Source organism: Lagenorhynchus albirostris, chromosome X, assembly GCF_949774975.1.
Source record: "Lagenorhynchus albirostris chromosome X, mLagAlb1.1, whole genome shotgun sequence".
NCBI lineage: Eukaryota > Metazoa > Chordata > Mammalia > Artiodactyla > Delphinidae > Lagenorhynchus > Lagenorhynchus albirostris.
The window spans coordinates 1,915,351-1,929,591 of record NC_083116.1 but is presented as its reverse complement, the minus strand read 5'-3'; the positions used below and the strand labels follow the sequence as shown (position 1 = coordinate 1,929,591).

Here is a 14,241-nt window from a genome sequence, read left to right as displayed (position 1 = left end):
GACTCCCGCTCCGCTTTGGCAAATGCCAAGAAGCTGTCGCTGAGACGCCCATAAAGTGACTGGGAAAGGTTCTCAGTCACCACCCGCAAAGCACTCTTCGGATCCTGGTGTTCTCGTTCAAGGGCATGCATTTGGGGCTGCAGACACCTACGGCGACCCTGGGGAGGCCAAGCCCCTGGGAGCGATGGTCCCTCGTCTCTGTCGCTATAATGGCGAGTGCGGAAGGCTGAGGAGGTCAGCTCTGCCACGTCATCGGCTGAGCACCTGGTCTGCAGGTGGGGAGAGCTGGGCCTGGGCTCCCCAGACGGTTCCCTCAGGAGCCTCTCCTGGCAGTGTGGGCACGCGGCGTGCCAAGCCTCAGTTTTCCTTGAATGCGCGACAACCGGGGTGGGAAATGCAGAAATAGCAGAGGTTCTTTTACCTTCAGAATTCTTCTGTCTCACATTCTGCAGGGAGGAGGTTGGGGTCCAGCCACGGCTAGTACAGGTGCCTGTCGCTCGGGCCTGGGGCTGAGCCGCTGGGGGACAGCTGGGAGCTGAGGGGTGGAGGGGCTCACTCCGCAGTTGAGCAGCAGCTGGACCAGTGGCAAGGCTGGTTCGCCCATCCCGTGCCCATCCCACAGCCCCTGGCCAGGGCTCGCCTTGCCTCCACTTGTGTCTGTGTGCCTCCGGGCAGGCGGCGTCCCAAGCGTGCTCGGTCCCCACTGTTAACATTAATGCCATGTCACCCCGGGCAAAGGAATTTCGGTTAGAAAAGCAAATCCCACTTCAAATGCCAGCTACCGATAACTTAAAGCCATCCCTTTCTTCCAAAGGGCACATTGAGAATGTTACCCATTTGTAAATTGTTCCCTAATGTCCTTGTTTAAACAACAACAAACAGGGCAACTCAATTTGTTGAGGGTCTGTGTGTTCTTAAACAAGAACTGAAATTGGAAATGTTTAAATTGAAGAATATACACTGAGTAATGCTATGCTCACGGGCTTCTTTTCATCCTCTGTTGTAGACACAAGCCTTGCTGCTGCTGTCCAAAGTTGCCTCCTGTACACGGCGATTGTTTAGTCCCTAGGTTGCCTTTCCATGGGGTGTGGGGTGCAGATCGCTGCTCTCATTTCTGTGTGTCTTCAGGCCAGGGGCCCCATCTCGTTGGGAAGCCCCTCTCTCTAAAGCATTATCTTATATGGAATGGCTTGGTCAACTGTGTTCAGTTATTAAATCTGTTTTACATTTTTATCTGCCTGTTATAAAGATGAACAAAAATATCTTAATGAGGAAGACCACAGATACATAATAATTTAAAGTCTGTAGTTGAATTTCCTAATTTAAAGAATAGACCAAAATTTCTGTGTATTGAAAAAAAAATGAAAGGCTCCCACAATCTCAGTCTGGGTAACGTGTGTGATTTATTATTTGGTGAATTCTCCTCCAGACCTAAAGAGAAGTGTCTTCCTCCCTTTACCAAGCTGGGGTGAGCCCCGGGGGCAGCGGGGTTCCCCTGGGGTTGTGGCCACCTTGCCAATCCTAATGGAAGGAGGAGAGGGCTCGACCACCCTGTGGGGTCGGGTTCGCATGGTGGGCCTCAAACTGTCTTGACCTGGAAGGGCCTGACCTGAATCTCCAGGGTGGCATCCTCAGAGGAGGGTGGGAGCAGGGAACGCCACCCAAATGCCAGAACCCCGGCACACATGCAGACGGCTTCGTTGTTTATTGTGGAAAAGTACAGATAACATCAAGTTTACCACGTTAACCATTTTTCAGCGCCCAGCTGGGCGGCATTAAGTACATTCAGGTTGGTGTGCAGCCATCCCCACCATCCATCTCTAGAACCGTTCATCTTCCCCAAGGGAAACCCTGTCCCCATTAGACACTAGCCCCCCCTCCCCCTCCCCCAGCCCGTGCCCCGCCCCCATCCTACTTTCTGTCCCTAGGAAACCGATGGCTCTAAGCAGCTCATACAAGTGGAGTCATACAGTATCCGTCCTTTGTGTCTGGCTGATTTCCCTGACCATGATGCCTTGTAGGTCCAGCCATGTTGTAGCAGGTGTCAGAGCGACCTTCCTTTTTAAGGCTGAACAACATTCCACTGATTGGATGGACCACATCTTGTTTGTCCATTCATTCTTCAATGAACACTTGGGTGGTTTCCACATTTGGCTAGTGTGAATCACGCAGTTGTAAACACGGGTGTACAAATACCTATTTGAGCCCCTGCGTTCACTTCTTTTAGGCAGATACCTGGAAGTGGAATGGCTGGATCCTATGGTAATCTTCTGTTTAATTTTTGGAGGGACGGCCAGACCGTTTTCCACGGCACCAGCAGCATTTTCTATTCCCCCCAGCAGTGCACAAGGGTTCCAATCACAGATTTCCTCTTTAAACCAAAGCCATGGAAAGAAAGCCCATTATTGCACTCATTCACTTGCTCCGAGCGTCACTGCCCCGTTCATTCCTTCGCTCACTAGGCGTCTTTGAACACCCATGCTGGGGACAGCCGTGCCGCACCACTAGAGCCACGAAGGCAGCTCTGGCCCAAGGTTTGCAAATGACTCCCGCGGCAATGGTGCCAAAAGTCCCTGCGTCCTGTTTCCTCATATTTCTATTCCCCGACTCTGCACGTCACCCTTGTAGACTTGGCAGCGCCAGAGAAAGCATTTTCCAGGGAAGCCGCCAAGAAACGAGCAAAATGGCTTCTAAGTTCCCTTCCAACCACCGGAGTCCATGCTTCCAAAGACGGCCAGAGACAAGTGGCGGAAAACAGCAGACGGACAAATACAGGAGCTCTTGCTTCACTGACGCACGAGCCACCTCGAATCATACTCTAAGTAAGCCTAGGTTGGGCCAAATGCCACATCAAGACAGCTGCACCTTCTGGAGAGATCGCATTCATTTATGTCTGAATTCTCTTTTCCGTGGACTTCCACTATCAAGTATGACCCAGGTTCCCATGGGAAGAAACTGGTACTTAGCCAAATGCCTTGGGGCGAGGAAGGTACTATAACACCCATCCCTTCACGAAGCCGGACGCCATCTTTACCAGCTGGCAGCCTGGGAACAGGGGTGGGTGCCACGAGTTGGGGGAAGGCCCACGTGTGCGTTTCCTAGGCTGCTGTAACAAAGTACCACAAACCGGAAGATGGGGGGCGCTAAAGCACAGGCGTTTCTTCTCTCCCGGTTCTGGAGATCAGAAGTCTGAAATCAAGGTGTGGCAGGGCCACGTACCCTCTGCAGCCTCTAGGGGAAGATTCTAGCTTTTTCCAGCTTCTGGCATCGCCGGCAGTCCTTGGCTTGTAGACACATCGCTCTAGTCTCTGCCTCCATCGTTGCAGGGCCTTGTCCCTGTGAGTCTGTCTTCACCTGGTATTCTCCCTCTGCACAGGCCTATCTCTGTGTCTCTCTCCTCTTCTTATAGACACCAGGCATATTGGACTAGGGTCACCCTACTCCCGTAGAATCGCATCTTACCTTGACAACACCGCAAAGACTATTTCCAAATAAGGTCCCATCCACAGGTTCCGGGGCTTAGGACATGAACGTGTCTTTGGGGGTCACCACTCCCCATCCCAGCTGGAAAAGAAGAGATGGGTCGAGCCCCACACAGAACCTGCTTTGCCCCCTCCTTCCTCTGGCTTGACAGGCCGAGGAAGGATCAAACATTTATCACTTTAAAGTAATTAAGACGTGCTCTGGAATGAAAAGCTCCTGGAAGCTTCAGGTTCTAGAAAATCTTATCTCAATCTCTCCTTTTTGAACCTAAAATAAAGGAGATGGAAGGTTGTATATCTTTTATAAAAGCCTCAGGAATAGGAAGCCAAAGCAAACAAAAGGAAACCACCCTGCACCAGGTTTTCATTCATGTTCTGTGGCCGAACTGTCCTTACAAAGCACAGCTGGCCGTGTCACGTATTCCTCAAAAGTGTCACATACGCCCCAATACCTGTCCTTATCTCTGTTCCAATGACAACACACACTGAAGGTGGGGCTCACAGCCTTAGCGGCATCAGGAAGACACACAGATGACCCCTTAGTGACAAGCACTGAGCTGACAGGCCCAGAGGCCAGCACACAGAGCCAGCAAGTCCCCAGGGCAGTGTGACAGGCACACACATGGGTGGAGGGATTTTAAATAGCAACGAGCAGTCACAGTCTGAAGTTGTTTGGTCCAACCTGCTTGATTCACATAGTGGGAAACTGAGTCCCATCGAGAGAGAGGAACTTGCCTGATACCTGGTAATCGCGAGAGGAAACTTAGGGCCACAGAAACTCCAGAGAGGCTGCTGTTAGCCCCGCAGCCCAGAGCTCGCCCTGTTAAGCGCAGTGGCTCTCGGCTGGGGTGGGGACACCAAGGGCAGTGCTAGGCCACATGGGGCAGGCAAGGCCGGGGTGGGGGGCAGCTGGGCCCAGCCTGTGGGGAGGAAGGGGGTGATGGAGGCAAGGTGCTTTTTAAAAAGCACGAGGCAGAAAGGACTGGCAAGAGAGCCGAGGCCGCCCTCAGAGGCCCGCCAGCCAGGCCCCTCACCCTCCACTGTCTGCGCTCAGAGCCCCGGCCCTGTGCTCCGGCACAGACTCTGTCATCAAATGTGCCCCGTCGAGCTGGAAAGGACACAGTGGAAGAGGGGACATTTACTCATATCCTTCACCCTAAAGACAAATAACACAATCACCTTGCAAACTCAAGCAAGCCCTACTGCCTGACTTGTCACCCATGAGCGGCCCCTCCCTGTGCCCCTCACCCAGTGGGCCCTGGGCGTGCCAACCAGCCCCCACACCTGTGGGTGTCAGAGGGCATGGTGGCCAGGGGCCAGAGCCTGCGCTCCCCTGGTGACAACCTCGCAAATGTGGTGAAGTGCTTGGGACGGTCCCCCAGCCCCCATGCCATCATGTGTTGAAGGATGGTCCTACCAGCGTGCGTCCTACCAGCCGCCCAGGCTGGCCTCTTTCCCCCAGGGCACGCCCAAGAGCAGTCCTTCCCGAAGCAGTGCCATTTGAGTGGGAGTCGGGGGGCGGGGCACGGCTCTGAGAGTCCCTAGACTCGGCATCTTGACTCACTGTCTTGGCCTTAATAAAAAGTTGTAACTTTCTAGATACATTTTGGTCTTCTTGAACTCAGATGATACTCCTTAACCCCTCTTTCCAAGATGAAACTTCACTCGCCAAGCAGAATGATTGCCAAGCCCTGCAAGGGTCCCAGCAGAGGAGGGAGGACACGTGGGCCCTTCTAGGGGACGTCATTGTGACACGGGCACACGCTCTGCCATCCTGCCTTCCGGAAGTGGTGGAGGGCCTACCCCAGGCACTTCCACCTGGAGAGCCTTTGAGGGGAAACCGAGTCTGGATGGTACCCACAAACCCCCCAGGGCAGCACGGGCTAGAGAGGAAACACCGGGTGTCCCAGTTCATTTGTATCTTTTATTACACAAAATAAAGTTCCATCTATGTTGCACATTCATTCATTCTATAAATCAGGCTTTTAAAAAATCCCCAGGGGCTCAGTCCCATCCTTTCTCTGATTTTCCTTCCGATGACGTCACCCTCCACGGCAGTCAGGTCCTCTCAAAGGACAAAAGCAGACGCGGCGCCTGGCCTCGGCAGCCCCTCGCGGTGAACTTCAAGCCCGCCCGCTGAAGGCGTGGCTCCTGTCACTGTCCAGACCACGGCTGCCGGGGACAGTCATCGCCTTCACCAGCCCTTCCAGCGGGTCCTCTGGGGGCTGGCGTTCACGGCCCTGTGGCGGTACCATCCCCAGGCTGCCGAGCGTCACGGACTTCTCTTTGGGCAGGCCTGGACCAGGGCCTTAGGGGATCTCTGTGTCCATGGTATAAATCTGAATGAGATCAGACACAATGTTATCAATGATTGGCTTGGTAAGGTCTTCACTAAACACCTAGAAAGGAGAAGGAAAACAGGTTCCGGTTAGACTCCCTCTCCGTTAAACAAGGCACCCGCCACTAAGCACAGAATCACAGTGCACAGGGGTGGGGGATGGCATGGGGACTCGGCTATTGGAAACGAGGGTGGCTCTATGCACAGCCGGTTCAGGTCCAGCCTGCCGAGGCTGATCACAAAGCAGAGAACATTCCAGATGGAAGAGGCTGTGGTGATCATCCAACTCATACAGGAGAGGGGACTTGCCCTGGGTTACATGGGAAGCTGGTGACAGGCTCCTGCCTCCCCCTGGAGCTCTCAGGTCCACAGTCTCTGGGTATGGGAGCAGGGGTGGGGAGTTCATTTCCAGAAATAGGCTAGGTCTCCTGGACCCCACTCTACCCTAGGCCAACCCCTAGGGAGCACGTGGACCTGCTCTCTAGCCTGGACCACAACGTGTCTTTTTTTCTTTTTTTGGCCACGCTGGACAGCTTGCTGTATCTTAGTTCCCCGACCAGGGACTGAACCCAGGCCCCGGCAGTGAGAGCACGGAGTCCTAACCACTGGACCGCCAGGGAAGTCCCCAGACCGCCACTTGACTGTGCCACGGAGCTTATAAAATTGCAACGTGAGTCCCCAGGGGCCCAAATGAAGAGGGCTTAACTCTGCACGTTCCCAAGGAAGGTCCGGTCCTGGCCTGGCTCCTGGGAGGGGAACTCTAGGCCCCTGCCTGACGAGAGGGTCTCGGTTTGCCCAGGGCCAAGGGACCTGGGAGCTCATATCTGGTCTCTCCTGGACCTGTCCTCCATTCCTTTTATCTTTGCTGATTTCAAGCTGTACCCTTCCCCAGTAACTAACCCGAACTCCCATAACCACGAGCATCACGGCTTCTCTGAACTCTGTGAGTCCTCCCGGCAACACAGCGAGTCTGAGGATGCTCTTGGGGACCCCTGATGACACGGCAAGTAAAAAGCCAAACAAGGAGCGCCTGGTTGGATGCCGTGGCCCCCGGGCCGGGGGGGTGCTGCCTGGGGAATCAAGGTACCACGAAGGTCAAGGCCCAGGGCTGAGCTAGGGCAAAAGCTGGACCTGAGTCCACCCTCCTGCACGGCCACCAAAGGAAGCGTGAACTCTCCACAGGCTGTCACTTCAGGTGGGAGATAGTGACCTGGAAACAGCCCCTCCCTCGACCTCTGGCTCAGGAAGATCAGCCGTCACCCCCTGGACTCCGGTTGGAAAATAAATACTTCAGAAATACAGGCTTGCACAGCACAGGGAGATCAGCTGGGTGCTTTGTGACCGGCTGGAGGGGTGGGTTAGGGAGGGTGGGAGGGAGGGAGACGCAAGAGGGAAGAGATATGGGAACATATGTATATGTATAACTGATTCACTTTGTTATAAAGCGGAAACTAACACACCATTGGAAAGCAATTATACTCCAATAAAGATGTTAAAAAAAAAAAAAGAAAAGAAATACAGGCTTGCTTGTCAGGGTCCCCAAGCCAAGAAATGACCGTTAAAATGTAGTCCAGGGCCAGGACTTCCCCGGTGGCACAGTGGTTAAGACTGTGCACTCCCAATGCAGGGGGCCCGGGTTCAATCCCTGGTCAGGGAACTAGATCCCACATGCGAGCTGCAACTAAGGAGCCCGCCTGCCGCAACTAAGACCCGGCGCAGCCACGTAAATAAATAAATATTTTTTTTAAAAAAAGTAGTCCAGGGCCAAAAGCTGGAAACAATCCAAATGTCCCTCGTGGAGGAACGAACCGTCATGACGCGGCCCAGCCACACCACGGTACAGGACTCGGCCTCCAAAAGATGGGGATTCCGACACCCGCTACAACTCGCTACTGCTTCAGAGCCAGAGCCTCATCCACCCAGAGGCCCGAAGCACCTGGGCACAAACAGCCACCCCGCTGCCACCACTGCCACACTCGAGGGCAGACAGGTGACTTCACAGAAGTGGTGGCTGAGAGCAGATGAGCAGCAAGAATGTCTCACGATTTAGAGGCAGCACCTCGGGGCTGGGCAGGCAGCTCGTCAGCAGCCACTCAGCACCAAGCAAGCGGCCCTCACATGCCCAAAGGATGCCCGGCCGCTCCCGTGCACGGAACTCGGAGCCACCCGGAAAGACAAGAGCGAGCGAAGCGCGGGCGTAGCGCCCAGAGGGGCGGCCTCGTCCAGGAGAACGATTGCTGGGCACGTGTGTGTCGCCCAGAAAAGAGGCCCGTGGCGGAGCTGCTCCCCGTGCTCTCCTCTCACGAGGGGTGAGGGGTGACGGCCCAGAGCGGGAGGCAGAGGATGCTGCGGCAGCTCCAGCCCCGGTCACCATCAGGAACAAGTGAAGAGAAAGGAGAGCAGGGAGGACACACAGAGGAAAGCAGCCCGGGACGCGCCGGGAAGCAGCGGCCCCTTGCGCCGCCACCTGATTCAGCAGAGTGGGGACCTTGGGCTCACGTGATCTGGAAGTCCCCAAGAAGCCCGGCACGGAGCAATGCTTTTGTCCACGCAGCCGCCCTTTGCCCCCCACCTGCCCAGACACTGGGCGTGGGGCAGCTGATGAAGCAGACAAGGTCCCTGGCCTTGGGGTGGGGTGGGGGGCTGGGGGGCAGACAGGCAATAGAGGACAGTGAATCACAGAAAGAAGCTGTGAGCTCCCAGGAAGGGCAAGCAGGCCGGGGGAGGGAGCCTCAGGAAGGGGGAGGCAGCCACTGTGGGTTCGCATGGGAGGGGTGGCGCCCAAAAAGGAGGAGCCTTCTGTCACCTCAAAGTCTGTTTACATGGAATCTCACTGTAGGACAAGGAGGGACAAAGGTATCATGAAGAGAGGGCCAGCAAACTTCAAGTACAGGAAAGGAAAAACGGAGAATGATGTCAAAATCCCATTTTAAGGAACGGTGGGACTACCCAGGGAAACCCGCTAGGACTGCAGCCTTTCTGACAGACACACTTCACCCAGCTCTCGACAAACTGCTCTCAGCATTCAGTACGTCTGGGGGAGGCGGGGTGTCATCTGTCTTATCTATCTATGCATCCACCCACCCATCTATCATCCAACTACCTCCTTTTCCATCATCTCTCCATCCCACCATCCACCATCACCTATCCATCCACACATCATCTATCTACCTACCTACCAACCGCTGTCTTTTTAGAGCACCCCCTGTACATCTTCTGACGTGAAGCCAGACTTATTAACCTCGGATCTACGAGCTCCCACTCAGTTCAAAAAAAGTGCTTGGTTGGCTCAGTAGTTCTCAGCCAGGGGCGACCCCTATCCCGAGGCACTTGGCAACGTCTGGCGCTGTCCTGCTCCTACATCCGACCCTGAACGTCCACGGTGTCGAGGGCGAGAGCCTGCCTTACACTATTAGGACAGAGTATCCTCAAGCTTCAAGGTTCCCAAGTAGCCCGTCTCTTTCTTTGTGGATAATTACTACAAAGAAATGTGACACCAGGTACAGGGACCTCAGGCAGAGAAAAGGGGACGCACGCCAAGGGGGACTGCCAACGCAGTCACCTCACCTGCCACCATGGCTTCTCGGCCTCGGCCTCAGCGGGCACCTCGACCCCATAGGCCTGCAGGGCCAGGTGGAGCACCGCCACGGCTATGTGCTGAGCCTGGAACCGGAGGCACAGCCCCCCGTGGTAGCTGTCGCGCAGCAGGGCCCAGGCGGTGATGGAGACGGGGCTCCGCTGCCAGCTGTAACGGTTCAGCCAGTTCTTGACGGACAACAGGTAGTGGAGCAGGTACTGCAAAGACACGCCAGTCAGCTGGCCCCCCGTCACCTGCCTCCTTTACTGTGAGCCTGCGGCCTGTCTGCCCACCAGCCACTCTCCCCTAAGCGTCACGATGTGTGTACACCACAGATCGGATGTCGCCTCCCAGTGTCACTGGAAAAAAGCCCCAGTGCCTTCCACAGGCCTTGCCCCACCCTCCTGCCAGGTTCACCTCCAGCCCCGCCGCGGTCCCCTCAGGCCCGCCTGCTCTCAGCCTCCAGGCCCGGCTCCCAAAACCCGCTCGGCCGCTCTCCATGGCCACCCCGCCACTGTCCCTCTCCGTCAACGTGGCCCTGTGCCGGCCACCATCAGCGATCATTCTCCTCATGCCCTTGGCCCAGCTCAAACATTAAAACTCCAGAAACGGCGTCCCGATCTGCACGACAGGGCAAGGCACCCACAGTCCAGCCTGAGGCTAGGGGCCAGCCAGACACCGGACACTGGCTCTCGGGGCGCCAGGGCCAGCTCGGCCGTCCGTCAGCTCCCCCTCTGCCCGAACACCACTCTCTCCTGAGCCCACGGGGAGTGCCACTGAGGAGAGCAGCCCTGCACCGCACGCTGACAGAAAACACTACGGCTTGGAATCTCCACCAGCGGCTCTGGGACTAGGGAGGGGGTCGGGAAGGCACACGTCCCAAGCCCCCCCCACCCGCCTCTCTGCAGGCCACCTTTCCAGCTGCCCACAGGTCCTTCCGAGTGCTGTAAGGGTTCACGTGCCCCTTCTGCTGCTTTCTGAAGCAATTCTTCTGTTGGGACGAACGCACTCCTAGCTGTGAACGGTGAGTGACCAGGCTTTTCTCGTGGGTTCGTACACACAGCTGAGCTGGTACTGAGCTCTGAGGCGGGGCAGCAACTCCTGGCACAGAGACTCGGCAGGTCAGGAAACGGGCCCTGCCTCCCCGTGGCTCAGTGAACAAACAATTCATACGGGTCTGGGGACGGGCACGGGCTTCAGAGGGCACGCGGGTCCTGGCTTGCAGCCACAGACGCGCGGGCGGAAAGGCAGCAGCTGCAATTAGAGCTGCCTGACGGACCCCGAGAGTGGTGACGGGCGAGGCTGCCCGAGCCGGTCACTGCTTCTCCCCAGGGCCCCGCGTGGCTCCAGGCTCAGGGGGCTGCAAATAGCTTCGTGCCTCTGGGAACTGTCGGCGACCCCCCCAGCACATACCTTGTGAGGGTGCTGGAAGGAGACCTGGAAACGCAGAACCCGCAGTACGAGCAGCTCGCACTGCACGATGCTGTCCCGGAGCTCCCAAAAGCGCGAGTCCAGTTCCAAGGGCTCGCTGTCCGGGTGGAAGTACCTGTGCAGAGAAACAGCACAGCTGACGGCAGAAGTGGGTGGCCCCAGGAGCCCCCAGTCGTGGGATACCCAGAGGCAACGCCAGGGCCCCTGTGCTGTCGATCAGCACAGGGTCACCATCAACCACTCTCCACCTACGGGCGGGCGTACGAATGCCATAAAAACGGTAACCAGAGAGGAAGGAAGCCACTTCTAGCGTTAGCCCCATGGCTGTCCCACCTCCTCAGCAGGACGTCGAGTGTAAAGATGGGCTCTCTGCAGTGTCTCCTGAGGAACAGTCTTTGCACCCGGGGCGGCGATGCTCCGGGCTCTCACTCTGGGCCCAAGGAAGGCATTTGAACACAAGAATGTTGCCCTCAGAAATGTAAATGTATTTTAGCTTTCCATTTTGTTTCATTCCAGATCTTTGTGTCCTTATTTACACCTTATTCGTCCACAACACTCCCACCTATGCAAGATCACCAGGCTGTGCGGGAATGGGATACACACTCAAGTGACCCCAGTTCTCTGCTGCTGACTCACCCTTCCCGGCCCCTCCCTCTTCTCCCAATCTCCCCACAGAACCACACCGGGCGCCAACGTCCTATTAGAGCGCCCCACAGTTTCCCCTCGTGCCCGCCCACCCTCCCTGCTGGGGCCCTGGCAATGACAGGTGGACTCCAGCTGCCCTTCCGCGGTTCCCTCCCCTGTTTTTCTCCTACTCTTTCGAGGTACACCGTGAACCTGTCATGTTTACGGGGTGGGGAGTGCTTTTCTGTTAACTGTTTCTTAAAAGAGAAGCAGCACAAAATAGTTTTCTCCCCTAATGATTAGAGTTCCTGGAAAGGCTATGACGCACTAACTTTCCATAAATTGCTTCCTCCCAGGCCCCAGGACCTCGGCACAGCCCGCCCAGCCGGCTGGACCCCCGTGTCCTTCCCCAACAGGAACACAGCTGCTCCGGCCCAGGACTCTGCGAGAGACATTCCTGAGCAACTCTGACCATGTTTCCACACCATCTAAACAGGACAGAGGCCCCAGAACCCAACTGGTTCCATCCATCCTGTCCAAGATTCCACGAGAATCTTTTTTTTTTAGAATAGAATTTGATCTTTTATTTATTGTTTAACACCCTTATTGGACTATAGTTGCTTCACAGTGGTGTGTCAGTTTCTGCTGTATCACAAAGTGAATCAGCTGTTCATACACACTCTGCTCCAGCTGTGCCCGCGTGCGACGCTAGGGACACCCTCTTTCCCACCCCGCTCTGCACCCCATCTGGCCTCTGAGGTTCCCCAAAATCTGGCCCCAGCTTCTCTCGTACAGGTGCCCCTAGGCTCCTGGCTCACCCCTGCCTTTGCTGTTACTGCTCCCGGCCCCAGTTCACGGCCACCCAGGTGCCTCCTCCTTAGTTGGACAGGAGGGGGGGCAGGGCCTAGTGAGATCCTTCTCTGGCCTCCCATTCACGGGGACACCAGAAGCGGCTACCTGTTGGAAACGTTGATGATGTCACGAGTGCGCAGGCGCTGTTCCTCCACTTTGCCGGCCAAGTAAAGGGAAGACATGGCCACCAAGTAGGGGTCATAGGCGTCCAGGTCGATCTCGCAGAAGAACTTATGGTATATGGCACAGGCGGTGGCGATGGGGATGGACCGCATCCCTAGCTTGACACCTACCGAGAGAAAGCAGGCAGGCAGGGGAGTGCTTCATCCAGGGCTCGCCCCCTGCAAAGTGTGAGGGGAGCCGCCAGGTTGGGCCCTAAGGGTGCACATCCCTGTTCTGACAAGACCGAGAGCTCAGGGCCCAGCTGGCAGGGGCTGCCATGCCTTCCACTGGGTCCTCGACCTGAGGGATTTAGACGTGAGCTTCTCAGACTCTAACGTGCTAACAAGCCCCTGGGGGTCACGCTGAAGTGCAGCATTCCCTTCAGCAGCTCTGTGGGCTCCACGCTTCTCCCAAGCCTCAAGGCCACGCCAGGAGAAGCAAGGCTTCAAGCTACTGCACCTGGCATATCCCTTTCTGCACATCTTGAAAAGGAACAAGTTGTGTGTCTGTTTCCACCTTAGCAGGCATTTAACTAGAGGTTGCCCCCACCTCTGCAGCTCACCTAACCAAAATCCTGCCAATGTGACAGGAGGAAAAAAGGCCTCTGAGTATCAAACAGGTGCCGTGAGTCCTGAGGTCATAGTTTAAGATTATACTCAGCCCTGGTTTACTGATCCACAGGTTAGCAAAGGCAAGAAAAGCGAAGCAGGGTGACTGCCAAAGGCAACTGCCGGCAGAGCAGGAGAAAGGCCACAGCCAGGCTCGAGGGAAAAGGGAACAGAACTCAAAAACCAGAGCACGATGGTTTGATGTAGGGGTTAAAGCCCTAAATCCCCCCGACAGCTCCTAGGGAAATCACCGCATTGGGTCACAGAGCCAAAACAAATTCACAATGACCAGGGTTAATAAGGGAAGGTTAGATGACATCCCATAGACTGAAAGAAGGTGGAGAACAGCCGACAATCATTCAAATTGTGTTCAACACCCTCTACCTAAAAAGGTGTATTAGTTCCCCAGAGCTGCTGTAACAAGGCACCACAAACTAAGTGGCTTAAAACAACACATACTTCTTTCTCTTACAATGCCGGTGGTCAGAAGTCCAAAATGAGTCTTAGGGGGCTAAGTTCAAGGTGTCGGCAGGGCTGCTTCCTTCTGGAGGTTCCAGAGGAGAATCCACTCCCTTGCCCTTTCCAACTTCTAGAAGCGCCTGCAATCTTTGGCTCACGGCCCTTTCCTCCACCCTCAAAGCCAGCGGTGTGGCATCTTCTAACTCTGCTTCCACCATCACGTGGCCTATCTACTCCTCCTGCCTCTCTCTCTAAGGATGGGTGTGATTATATTGGGCCCACCAGATAACCTAGGATAGCTCCCCAACATCAAGATGCTTAATCCCATCTGCAAAATCTCTTTTGCCACATGAGGTAACAGTCGCAGGTTCTGGGAATTAGGATGGGGAAATCTTTGGAGGACCGGTATTCAGCCTCACACAGAGGGCAAGGGCATATGCAAAACACTTCAGCATTAGCTTTTAGCATTTAGGTTTTAGCATTTCCAGGTTTAAACTTCAGTTTCATAGACAGTTCCTACATGGGACCCCTCATTCTCAGAGATGTCAGATTAGGTGGTATTACTGCACATGACCCTCCAAGTCTTGCTTTTATAGAGCAAACCCTCAAAGAGTAGCATGCTTGCCTGGTTCACACGGATCCTCCAAGCAGATGTAGGGGGTATATGAGGAGGCACTGCCATCCTTCCTTATACACTTTGCAAAACTT

The 14,241-nt window shown here is 55.4% G+C and overlaps 1 protein-coding gene across 4 annotated transcripts in view; it reads right to left on the bottom strand.

Moving 5' to 3' along the window:
- Window positions 1-5,386: 5,386 nt before the first annotated feature.
- The window catches only part of CCNQ (cyclin Q), a 9,935-nt gene continuing 1,080 nt past the window's right edge, over window positions 5,387-14,241 (bottom strand). For 2 of the 4 annotated variants that reach the window (XM_060138012.1, XM_060138014.1), the window contains exons 2-5: window positions 12,410-12,593; window positions 10,811-10,943; window positions 9,388-9,615; window positions 5,387-5,881 (exon numbers count right to left, since the gene is read on the bottom strand). In XM_060138012.1, the coding sequence (XP_059993995.1) occupies window positions 5,792-5,881; window positions 9,388-9,615; window positions 10,811-10,943; window positions 12,410-12,593 (635 nt within the window). In that variant the 3' untranslated portion in view covers window positions 5,387-5,791. Of the gene's footprint in view, window positions 5,882-9,387; window positions 9,616-10,810; window positions 10,944-12,409; window positions 12,594-13,533; window positions 13,807-14,241 lie in introns of those variants that run through there. The other 2 variants (XM_060138015.1, XM_060138013.1) reach the window with 2 other exon arrangements.